Here is a 12500-nt window from a genome sequence, read left to right on the forward strand (position 1 = left end):
GCCCCGTGGATCCCTCACTCCTCTTTCACACCGCAACCGGTGGAGCTCCCCGAGGAACGCGCTGGTCGCTCTGTAGTGGACTGACCAGCCGTTTCGTTCGGGGCCCCTCCAGAGGAAGCGAGAGCTGGGCTCTGGAGATGACGACTCGGCTCCGCTGCCTCTCTCTGGGAAACCAGCGCTGCCCGAGCCAGATCCAGAGATGGCAGCTATGCTGAAAAGGGCCGCTGAGGCGGTAGGGCTCGTCTGGAATCTTCCACCTTGTCCCGAACCGTCTCGGTTGGATGATTGGTTTCTCGGGGCGGGCCGGGCTGAGAACACCGCCCCAGTACAGCCGCCCCAGCAGACCCACCCAGGCCTCAGCGTGGACCCGGCCGCAGACGGGGGCAAGCGTCAGCGCAAGCGTTCCTGAGAGGGCCACTCAGGGATGGAGGAAGGAGCTCTTGGAGATGGTCACAGATCCACGCCCTCCCCCCGGTGGAACAGACACACACAAACAAAAAGTTCTTTGTTTGTGTGTGTCTGTTCCGCCACTGGCTCCCAAAAACGCGGAGCCAGCGGTACCTACATTTTCAAAGAAAGAGCAATTCCCTCTGTTCCTGGGTCTCAAGAGGGCCAGACTGGCGGTGTGCAACCCTGTAAAGCCTTGCACTCCTCAGGCACCTCTTGTATCGCCAGCTGGCAGTTGGGTGCGGTTCAAGGACCCGGTCACGCCTTCTCACGCACTCTCTGCCATTATGTAGAGACAGCCAAGTATTGCACCACACACTCAGACCTTCGGGCCTTCCGAGCCGGGTCCCTGTCTTCTACCTCGCTGCCTCACCCCCGGGTACGTCTGTGGTACCTTTGGTCCCCCTGGGCCGGTTCGTAGAAGCATTTGGTGCTCCCAACCGATCCAGCTGGCTCCTCCGTACCAGCAGACTCGGCTATACGATTCAGTTCAGCCGGCGTCCGCCCCTGCTCATCGCTATTCGTTACACATCAGTGTTCAGTGAATGTGCGTCTGTCATGTGCACGGTCATCGCACTCCTACTGGCGAAGGATGTGATTGAGCCGGTCCCTCTAGCCGATATGAAGACCGGCTCCCCAGCCCGTACTTCATTGTACTCAAGAAAGGTGGTGAGTTACGGCCAATCTTGGACCGGTGTCTCTTGAGTCGGGTTCTTTTCAAGCTTCCGTTCAAGTTGCAAACACAGAGATGCATTTTTGAGTGCTCCGTCCCCGAGGTTGGTCTGCAGCGTTCGACCTGAAGGATGCGTACTTCAGATCTCTACCCTTCCGCAACGCAGGCCATGCCCTTGTTCTTGCGTTCGAGGGGTCGTACAACTCAGTACTCTCAGCCCATGATCAGACCTTTTGTTTCTCCGGGCCAGACGCCCCTAGAACAAGTGTCTGCTAACACCAGCTGAGGGGGCCACATATATTGGGCATGCATTAACAGGGGTCTGGGTGAGCCTCCAAATGCTTTGGCTTGCATTGCCTCGAGTTGCTAGCAGTACACCTAGCTTGATGCCGCTGCTCAGTACAGCGACCGTTGCGCTACGCTTCCCTCGCATGTCACAACTCGCCCGCCACCTCCTCGTCCGCTTCTGAGGTCGCTTCATCCACATTAAGTTCCGGCCTGCTCAATCGTGCCGCCAACGAGGCCTGACGACAGCCTGTGGCCGAGGGAGAGTGGAGACTCCATCCTCAGGCGGTCCAGCTGTTCTGGGATCACTTCGGGGCCGCACAGTTACATCTGTTTGCCTCTACAAGCTCGTCCCATTGCCAGTTGTTTACTCCCCGACCGAGACCCACGGCACACAGAGACACTGGCACACAGCTGGCCCCAAGGCCTAGGCAAAGATGCATTTCCCCAGTGAGCCTTCTTGCACAACACTGTGCTAAGTCAGGAAGGAGCAGGAGCAGGTCTTCCTAGTTGCCCCTTAATGGCCCAACTGGACCTAGTTTCCCAAACTATGCTCCTCTCGACAGCCCCTTCCTGACCCATTCCTCTGAGACATCTCAGGGACGGGGCACCGTTGGCACCCGCGTCAGACCTCTGGAAACTCCATGTCTCGATGCGGAGGTTCTACGCATCTACATCAAAATGATCGTAGATACCATCACTTCTGCGAGAGCACCCTCTAAAAACATGAGGCTTGCTTACGACCAGGGGCCGGTTTCACAAAGATAGACGTTGACTATGGATAGTCAGACTTCAGATAGACATCTAAATCAGACCATTGCACAAAGCACTTAAGACTCTGACTATCTTAAGTAGGACTACAGTGCAATGCATTCTGGGTAAAATAAGACACTTTTCAAAACAAAAAACATGGTGGATCGAGTAAGCGCATTCAACCGCTCAGTGCAGTTTACCCCAGCGGAGAATATGTGTTTGTTGGAGGAGTATAACAGTTACAAGGACATTTTACTTGGGAAATTTAGCAGAGAATGTAGTAACAAGAAGAAATGTTTAATTTATGAGCCATTTTCCCTTTTCTTTTGGCTGTTTGTAATGTAATGATTGTTACTGCTGGTTGCCAAGGAAACATAGTCTTAGACATAAGTTAGCCTGGGGGTAAGGCGTCTAATTTTTTTGGTCTAAATTAAGTCTAACACTATAGACCGGTCTAAAATAGCTTTGTGAAACCGCCCCCTGAAGTGGAACCTGTTCGTTGAGTGGTGTTCTCACGAGAAGACCCCCGAAGCTGTTCGATCACTTCCGTGCTTTCTTTCCTGCAAGATGTATGTTGCCTTTATATTAACGCACATCATGATACAGTGGATCCAAATCCGTGGGGAAGCACGACTTGATCGCCGGGTTCCTGAGGGGAGCAAGGAGACCGAGTCCGCCTTGCACCCCCTTTATTCCTTCTTGGGACTTATCTCTGGTGCTACTGCACTCAGAGACCTCCCCTCGAGCCTACAGGTGAGTTAAAAATACTGCTTTTAAAGAAACAGTTCTCCTAGCAGGACACAGAACGTATGCTGAACTTACTGATCTAATCTGAATAATGATTTTTATGTACAGTAGATTTATCAAAGCTAACATCAAATAAAATGAATAAAACTTTAAACAAACAATACGTAAAATGAATCGCAGGTGCAGCTTTTATTATAGCAGTTTTCATAGCACTATTAAAGTTCAGTATGCAAACACTGAGCTATATTAACATCCTACAGTTTAAACATCCTACTTTTAGTTACAATTTATACACAAATATAACATTGTGTATGAGAACATGTAAATGTTTACATTTCCATCATGTGTGCCTCATTGTTTGATTAAGCAATGAAGTTTCTCACCTTTGATTTTTCAGCGTTTTTAATGAAGTATTAATAATAACGAATCGATCAATCAGGGATAAAAGCCCTTATTGTTTAAAATCCTACATTATTAATGAATTACACACTTGATAAGAACATAAAAGAAGATTTTCCACATGAGGTTGAGCGCGTTTCCCTACAACATAAACACAGAGACATCAACACACACTCACTTATACACACACACACACGAGGTCGAGTGGGTTCCCTACAACATAAACACAGAGACATCAACACACACTCACACACAAGGTCGAGCGCGTTCCCTACGGCACAAACACAGAAAGACATCAACACACACTCAAACATATATATACATATATACACTTGATAAGAACATAAAGGAAGATTTTCCACATCAGAAGTGAGTTGTGTTGTTCCAAGACTGACCTGTGGTAATAATAATAAAAATAACAATAATAACAATAATAACAATAATATAATAATAACCTGTGGTGTCGATGACGACTCCTTCTGCCTCTCTGATGATGTAATAATAATAATAATAATAATAATAATAACAATAATAATAATAATAATCTGTGGTGTCGATGACGACTCCTCCTGCCTCTCTGATGATGTAATAATAATAATAATAATAATAATAATAACAATAATATAATAATAACCTGTGGTGTCGATGACGACTCCTTCTGCCTCTCTGATGATGTAATAATAATAATAATAATAATAATAATAACAATAATATAATAATAACCTGTGGTGTCGATGACGACTCCTTCTGCCTCTCTGATGATGTAATAATAATAATAATAATAATAATAATAACAATAATAATAATAATAATCTGTGGTGTCGATGACGACTCCTCCTGCCTCTCTGATGATGTAATAATAATAATAATAATAATAATAATAACAATAATATAATAATAACCTGTGGTGTCGATGACGACTCCTTCTGCCTCTCTGATGATGTAATAATAATAATAATAATAATAATAATAACAATAATAATAATAATAATCTGTGGTGTCGATGACGACTCCTCCTGCCTCTCTGATGATGTAATAATAATAATAATAATAATAATAATAACAATAATAATAATAATAATCTGTGGTGTCGATGACGACTCCTCCTGCCTCTCTGATGATGTAATAATAATAATAATAATAATAATAATAACAATAATATAATAATAACCTGTGGTGTCGATGACGACTCCTCCTGCTTCTCTGATGATGTAATAATATAATAATAATAATAATAATAATAACCTGTGGTGTCGATGACGACTCCTCCTGCCTCTCTGATGATGTAATAATAATAATAATAATAATAATAATAACAATAATATAATAATAACCTGTGGTGTCGATGACGACTCCTTCTGCCTCTCTGATGATGTAATAATAATAATAATAATAATAATAATAACAATAATAATAATAATAACCTGTGGTGTCGATGATGACTCCTCCTGCCTCTCTGATGATGTAATAATAATAATAATAATAATAATATAATAATAACAATAATAATAATAATAACCTGTGGTGTCGATGACAACTCCTCCTGCCTCTCTGATGATGTAATAATAATAATAATAATAATAATATAATAATAACAATAATAATAATAATAACCTGTGGTGTCGATGACAACTCCTCCTGCCTCTCTGATGATGTAATAATAATAATAATAATAATAATCTGTGGTGTCGATGACGACTCCTCCTGCCTCTCTGATGATGTAATAATAATAATAATAACAACAATAATATAATAATAACAATAATAATAATAATAATCTGTGGTGTCGATGACGACTCCTCCTGCCTCTCTGATGATGTAATAATAATAATAATAATAATAATATAATAATAATAACCTGTGGTGTCGATGACGACTCCTCCTGCCTCTCTGATGATGTAATAATAATAATAATAATAATAATATAATAATAATAACCTGTGGTGTCGATGACGACTCCTCCTGCCTCTCTGATGATGTAATAATAATAATAATAATAATAATATAATAATAATAACCTGTGGTGTCGATGACGACTCCTCCTGCCTCTCTGATGATGACGGCGGCCGCTGCGATGTCCCAGCAGTGAAGACCGAACTGGTAATACGCCTCCGCAGACCCACTGGCCACAAGACACAGGGATAGAGTCGAGCTGCCGATGATCCTCACACTGCGGGTCAAAGGTCACATTTACATAACAGACTGTATGCAAGCAATGAGGTACTCGAGGCTGTGCTGTATGGTGAATAAGTCTGAGGGTGTTGTTAGGCTCGACGCAAAGCGGAGTCAGTCGTGACTTATTCACGAAACAGCACTAGCCTTGAGTACTTTATAGCTTTTATAAAACGGTTACCACACAATATACATATTAAAGCCAACAAAATATGTATCAATGCAACTTTCATGAAGTAAAATCACTAAAAGCCTTCCTTCCGCTGGAAAAAATAGTCCCTGACCGAGAACAGCAACAGAAGTTACATACATTATTTCTCCATTAGATGGAGACAAAGACTGTGTTTATGAGCGAGTCAAGACTTTTATATTGAAAGGACTGAAACATGTGAACACAGAGAAGCAAGACTCAACTGACAAATCACTAGCGTGTCAGCGCACGGAAAAAAACGTTAAAAGGACAAGATATTTCAGCGGACATTCAAACTTATTTTTATTACGAAGATGCTATATCTACTGTAAACGCACTCTCTTACGATCTCTCACAATACTCTATACGCTTCAATGAACAATATCAGTGAGAACAAACATGTGTTTACGTTGCTAAGAGTGGTTGCTAGGGGTGTTGTGTAATGATACATTGAAACGTTGGGTGAAGCGGTCGTGTTTATCTGAATAAAACACAGCTATTGACCAATCAGAATCAAGGACCGGAACTAACAGTTTTATAATACTACATACACACTTATATTGCACCATAAGTGACATTTGTGGATGAGATACGAGAGACTTATGCCGGGAACACACGGATGGGCGACGGCGCGTCACACACGACACAACATTTCAATAGGAGAAATCTCTGCCTGCTCTACAAACTACACAAACTTCATCTCTGAGAGTCACTTCTTGAGGATTTCATATGTCATATTTAATAAACACACAGAAACTCAAAGGTCTTCACCGCAACCCATCAAAATAAAAGTTCGGGTTTAACTTGAAGAAATTGTGACAGAAATATATTACTGTTGTACAGAAGAATTTAGCTACATCTCAATGTAATAATAATAATAACTCTAATAATAACAGTAATAAATTATTAAACTATTTTTTAAGGAATAATCACAATTTGACTTTTTAATGTTTTAATTATAAGCTGTTGTGCAGCACTTGACAAAAAATAGTTTAATTTCATATGATTAAATTATAAATTTAATTAATGTTTTATGCCTTCATTTGATTGCCAGAAAAATGTAAATACACAACAAATAAACTAAACATTTCATAGTACTTTGTAATTATTAAAATTGTTTTTATGAATTCAAATAGGTAGATATGTTTTTTGATTATTAAAATATAATTAAACCGTTAAAATGGAATCCAGAAAAATTAAAACCACCAAAAAAATTAATTAAATGAAATAAAACGGAATTTGGGACAAAATGAAATGTTGTAAATCATGTTGCACTGAAAAAAAATGGATTATAGTAAATTTCACAATTAAATCACAGAGAAATGGCGAGTTAATTTTGAAGTATAAAGACTCAAGTAATTTTCTTGTAAAACACACTCCAATAATCTTTGCTTATGTGCAACTTTGAGATGTGATTTTCCCCAGTGTGGCCGTACCCATGAGTCGGAGCGCTCAACATTTTCTTCATATTTCCCAGGAAGATATCCAGTGTTGCAGGGTCTCTCTTGGCCCCGATCTCAGTCAGAACGAGGGCCTTGGACACATCTGACCGAGACACGACACACATCAGATCATCACATACTGTAATCACGTCTGCAGCATTTACTGTACGGTGGAATTTAACTAGCAAAGGCTTGCAGCAAAAACAGGCCAATAAAGTGAGATTAAACCCATAAAGAGCATTCATATTTTTATATGAATTATTTAAATACGCATTTAAATTAGAGCTTGGGGTCTGTACGTTTATATATATATATATGTGTACACACTTTTATTAACCAAGGACACATTACAATATTTAAAAGTGACATTTATAATTTTATGCTGTTCTTTTGAACTTTCTATTCATCAAATAATCCTGAAAAATAAAATGTATCAGTTTCCACAAAAATATGAAGCTGTTTTCAACACTGATAATAATCATAAATGTCTCTTGATCATCAAATCATCATATTAGAATGATTTCTGAAGGATCATGTGACACTGAAGACTGGATCACAGGAATAAATTACACTTTACTATATATTCACATAGAGAACAGGTGTTTTACACTGGAATAATATTTTAGAATATTACTGTCATGGTTTCCCTTGTATTTTTGTTATGTGACTTTTATTTTGAAGTGTGTTTTCTGGTTTCTCCTGTGTTTAGTTCCTGTTTTACTTTTTTTTCTATAGTTACTGTTGTTTGTTACCATAGTGATTGATTACTATCACCTGTACCTTGTTAGCCCTTGTTATCGGCTTTTGTCGGGCGTTGTTTCCTGTTTGGTTTATCATCTTCTTCTCCTTTTTGGATTTATGTTTCTCCTCTTATTTAGATTACCTTTATTTGTGTGTATTTTCAATAAATACAGCTGCAGTGAGATCCCCATCCCTCTGCCACACCGTTACAATTACTGTATACTGTATTTTTGATAAAAGATAAATGCAGAAGAGACTCTTTCAAAAACTTTCTGACCCCAAACTTTTATACAGTAGTTTAACAATGGTCTAATTTTAGGAAATCAACTTAAACTTATTTAATTTGTCAAGGAAACATTTATACAGTAGTTTAACAATGGTCTAATCAGCATTCAGGATCGTAACTGAGTGTTTTATAATTCAGATCAGTTTTACTTTGCCATTATAAAGCGACAAGTTGATTATCATTTATTGCAAAAAAATAAGTTAAATAATTTGCTGACCTTTCTCTTTGGAAACCTGTAGCCGAACACCATTGCGAAAGGCTCCGTGTCCTTTCCTGGCGGTGTACAGCGTCCCGTCGAAGCAGTGGTAGATCACACCAAACTCCAGCTGACACACACACACACACGTTTATTATTCACACACACTTTATACTGTACATGTACATCATCAGTCATTGGGATTCATCCGTGCTTTACCTCTTTCCTCACAGCGAATCCGATGCTCACTGCCACCATGGGAAAACTGCAAGCCAAGGATTGTGTGTTGGGAATATATTTCTCTGATGATTTAAACACAGTATATGAAGACGCTTCTGGTACCTGTGCACGAAGTTACAGGTCCCGTCGATGGGATCTATTATCCAGGTCGGGCTGTCGGTCAGCTCACACTTCACTCCGCCGGCAGACGATTCCTCTCCGATAAACCTTTCAGTGACATGTGACACACAACATCAACATTACACCAACAGTTATTACTAAAGAATGGTCACACATTAAACAGTCCCTTTTATAGACATCTTTCCACAGGAAAACCATTTGAATTTGCAAAACACTTTATTATCATGTTCATATAACCTGATATTTACATGGTAATTCAGTCTTATTTTAGAATTATTTAGTATATTTTTTAGTATCAAATTATATGCTGAATTAGCTTTTATTTTTTATATATTCAGATTCGACTTTAATATTAGATTAAGTTTTAGTAATTTTGCCCAGCAGTTTGTCTCCTGTGGCTCTGACAAGGCGACCAGGCCATTGAGAACTATGTTGAGGAGTTCTGTGCAATTTGTCACCAAGTGGATTTTAATGGCTGAGGAACCTATTCGTTCACGGCTACCTGGAGGAAAGATCCACTGACACAATATATTGACTATGCCCTTCTGTTGAGCAGCTCGTCATTTACTGTGGGCTTTGCAGACGAGGAGCCCTGCAGTCCCACAGTACCCTCTAAGCCGGAGTCACTTCACGTCATCCCCGCCGAGCCGGAGTCACTTCACGTCATCCCTGCCGAGCCGGAGTCTCTTCACGTCATCCCCGCCGAGCCGGAGTCTCTTCATGTCATCCCTGCCGAGCCGGAGTCTCTTCACGTCATCCGAGCCGGAGTCTCTTCACGCCGAGCTGGAGTCACTTCACGTCATCCCTGCCGAGCCGGAGTCACTTCATGTCATCCCTGCCGAGCCGGAGTCACTTCACGCCGAGCCGGAGTCACTTCACGTCATCACTGCCGAGCCGGAGTCACTTCACACCGAGCCGGAGTCACTTCACGTCATCCCTGCCGAGCCGGAGTCACTTCACACCGAGCCGGAGTCACTTCACGTCATCCCTGCCGAGCCGGAGTCACTTCACACCGAGCCGGAGTCACTTCACGTCATCCCTGCCGAGCCGGAGTCACTTCACACCGAGCCGGAGTCACTTCACGTCATCCCTGCCGAGCCAGAGTCACTTCACGCCGAGCCGGAGTCACTTCACGTCATCCCTGCCGAGCCGGAGTCACTTCACACCGAGCCGGAGTCACTTCACGTCATCCCTGCCGAGCCAGAGTCACTTCACGCCGAGCCGGAGTCACTTCACGTCATCCCTGCCGAGCCGGAGTCTCTTCACGCCGAGCCGGAGTCACTTCACGTCATCCCTGCCGAGCCGGAGTCACTTCATGTCATCCCTGCCGAGCCGGAGTCTCTTCACGCCGAGCCGGAGTCTCTTCACGTCATCCGAGCCGGAGTCTCTTCATGTCATCCCTGCCGAGCCGGAGTCTCTTCACGCCGAGCCGGAGTCACTTCACGTCATCCGAGCCGGAGTCTCTTCATGTCATCCGAGCCGGAGTCTCTTCATGTCATCCCTGCCGAGCCGGAGTCTCTTCACGCCGAGCCAGAGTCACTTCACGTCATCCCCGCCGAGCCGGAGTCACTTCACGTCATCCCCGCCGAGCCGGAGTCACTTCACGTCATCCCTGCCGAGCCGGAGTCTCTTCACGTCATCCCCGCCGAGCCGGAGTCTCTTCATGTCATCCCTGCCGAGCCGGAGTCTCTTCACGTCATCCGAGCCGGAGTCTCTTCACGCCGAGCTGGAGTCACTTCACGTCATCCCTGCCGAGCCGGAGTCACTTCATGTCATCCCTGCCGAGCCGGAGTCACTTCACGCCGAGCCGGAGTCACTTCACGTCATCACTGCCGAGCCGGAGTCACTTCACACCGAGCCGGAGTCACTTCACGTCATCCCTGCCGAGCCGGAGTCACTTCACACCGAGCCGGAGTCACTTCACGTCATCCCTGCCGAGCCGGAGTCACTTCACACCGAGCCGGAGTCACTTCACGTCATCCCTGCCGAGCCGGAGTCACTTCACACCGAGCCGGAGTCACTTCACGTCATCCCTGCCGAGCCAGAGTCACTTCACGCCGAGCCGGAGTCACTTCACGTCATCCCTGCCGAGCCGGAGTCACTTCACACCGAGCCGGAGTCACTTCACGTCATCCCTGCCGAGCCAGAGTCACTTCACGCCGAGCCGGAGTCACTTCACGTCATCCCTGCCGAGCCGGAGTCTCTTCACGCCGAGCCGGAGTCACTTCACGTCATCCCTGCCGAGCCGGAGTCACTTCATGTCATCCCTGCCGAGCCGGAGTCTCTTCACGCCGAGCCGGAGTCTCTTCACGTCATCCGAGCCGGAGTCTCTTCATGTCATCCCTGCCGAGCCGGAGTCTCTTCACGCCGAGCCGGAGTCACTTCACGTCATCCGAGCCGGAGTCTCTTCATGTCATCCGAGCCGGAGTCTCTTCATGTCATCCCTGCCGAGCCGGAGTCTCTTCACGCCGAGCCAGAGTCACTTCACGTCATCCCCGCCGAGCCGGAGTCACTTCACGTCATCCCCGCCGAGCCGGAGTCACTTCACGTCATCCCTGCCGAGCCGGAGTCACTTCATGTCATCCCTGCCGAGCCGGAGTCTCTTCACGCCGAGCCGGAGTCTCTTCACGCCGAGCCGGAGTCTCTTCACGTCATCCCCGCCGAGCCGGAGTCACTTCACGTCATCCCTGCCGAGCCGGAGTCTCTTCACGTCATCCCCGCCGAGCCGGAGTTTCTTCACGTCATCCCTGCCGAGCCGGAGTCTCTTCACGTCATCCGACCCGGAGTCTCTTCACGCCGAGCTGGAGTCACTTCACGTCATCCCTGCCGAGCCGGAGTCACTTCATGTCATCCCTGCCGAGCCGGAGTCACTTCACGCCGAGCCGGAGTCACTTCATGTCATCCCTGCCGAGCCGGAGTCTCTTCACGCCGAGCCGGAGTCTCTTCACGTCATCCGAGCCGGAGTCTCTTCATGTCATCCCTGCCGAGCCGGAGTCTCTTCACGCCGAGCCGGAGTCACTTCACGTCATCCGAGCCGGAGTCTCTTCATGTCATCCGAGCCGGAGTCTCTTCATGTCATCCCTGCCGAGCCGGAGTCTCTTCACGCCGAGCCAGAGTCACTTCACGTCATCCCCGCCGAGCCGGAGTCACTTCACGTCATCCCCGCCGAGCCGGAGTCACTTCACGTCATCCCTGCCGAGCCGGAGTCACTTCACGTCATCCGAGCCGGAGTCTCTTCATGTCATCCCTGCCGAGCCGGAGTCTCTTCACGCCGAGCCGGAGTCACTTCACGTCATCCGAGCCGGAGTCTCTTCACGTCATCCGAGCCGGAGTCTCTTCATGTCATCCCTGCCGAGCCGGAGTCTCTTCACGTCATCCCTGCTGAGCCGGAGTCTCTTCACGCCGAGCCGGAGTCACTTCACGTCATCCCCGCCGAGCCGGAGTCACTTCACGTCATCCCCGCCGAGCCGGAGTCTCTTCACGTCATCCCCGCCGAGCCGGAGTCTCTTCACGTCATCCCTGTCGAGCCGGAGTCACTTCACGCCGAGCCGGAGTCTCTTCACGTCATCCGAGCCGGAGTCTCTTCACGTCATCCGAGCCGGAGTCTCTTCACGTCATCCCTGCCGAGCCGGAGTCACTTCATGTCATCCCTGCCGAGCCGGAGTCTCTTCACGTCATCCGAGCCGGAGTCTCTTCACGTCATCCCTGCCGAGCCGGAGTCACTTCATGTCATCCCTGCCGAGCCGGAGTCACTTCACGCCGAGCCGGAGTCTCTTCACGTCATCCGAGCCGGAGTCTCTTCACGTCAT

The 12500-nt window shown here is 45.8% G+C and overlaps 1 protein-coding gene across 1 annotated transcript in view; it reads right to left on the reverse strand.

The window, feature by feature from the left end:
• The window catches only part of impa2 (inositol monophosphatase 2), a 23049-nt gene that overhangs the window by 4975 nt on the left and 5574 nt on the right, over positions 1-12500 (reverse strand). The window contains exons 3-7 of the mRNA XM_079862420.1: positions 8674-8778; positions 8551-8596; positions 8353-8461; positions 7103-7211; positions 5323-5474 (exon numbers count right to left, since the gene is read on the reverse strand). Coding sequence (XP_079718546.1) covers positions 5323-5474; positions 7103-7211; positions 8353-8461; positions 8551-8596; positions 8674-8778 — 521 coding nt within the window. The remainder of the gene's footprint in view (positions 1-5322; positions 5475-7102; positions 7212-8352; positions 8462-8550; positions 8597-8673; positions 8779-12500) is intronic.

Source organism: Squalius cephalus (genome assembly GCF_949319135.1).
Source record: "Squalius cephalus genome assembly, chromosome: 25".
Classification (NCBI taxonomy): domain Eukaryota; kingdom Metazoa; phylum Chordata; class Actinopteri; order Cypriniformes; family Leuciscidae; genus Squalius; species Squalius cephalus.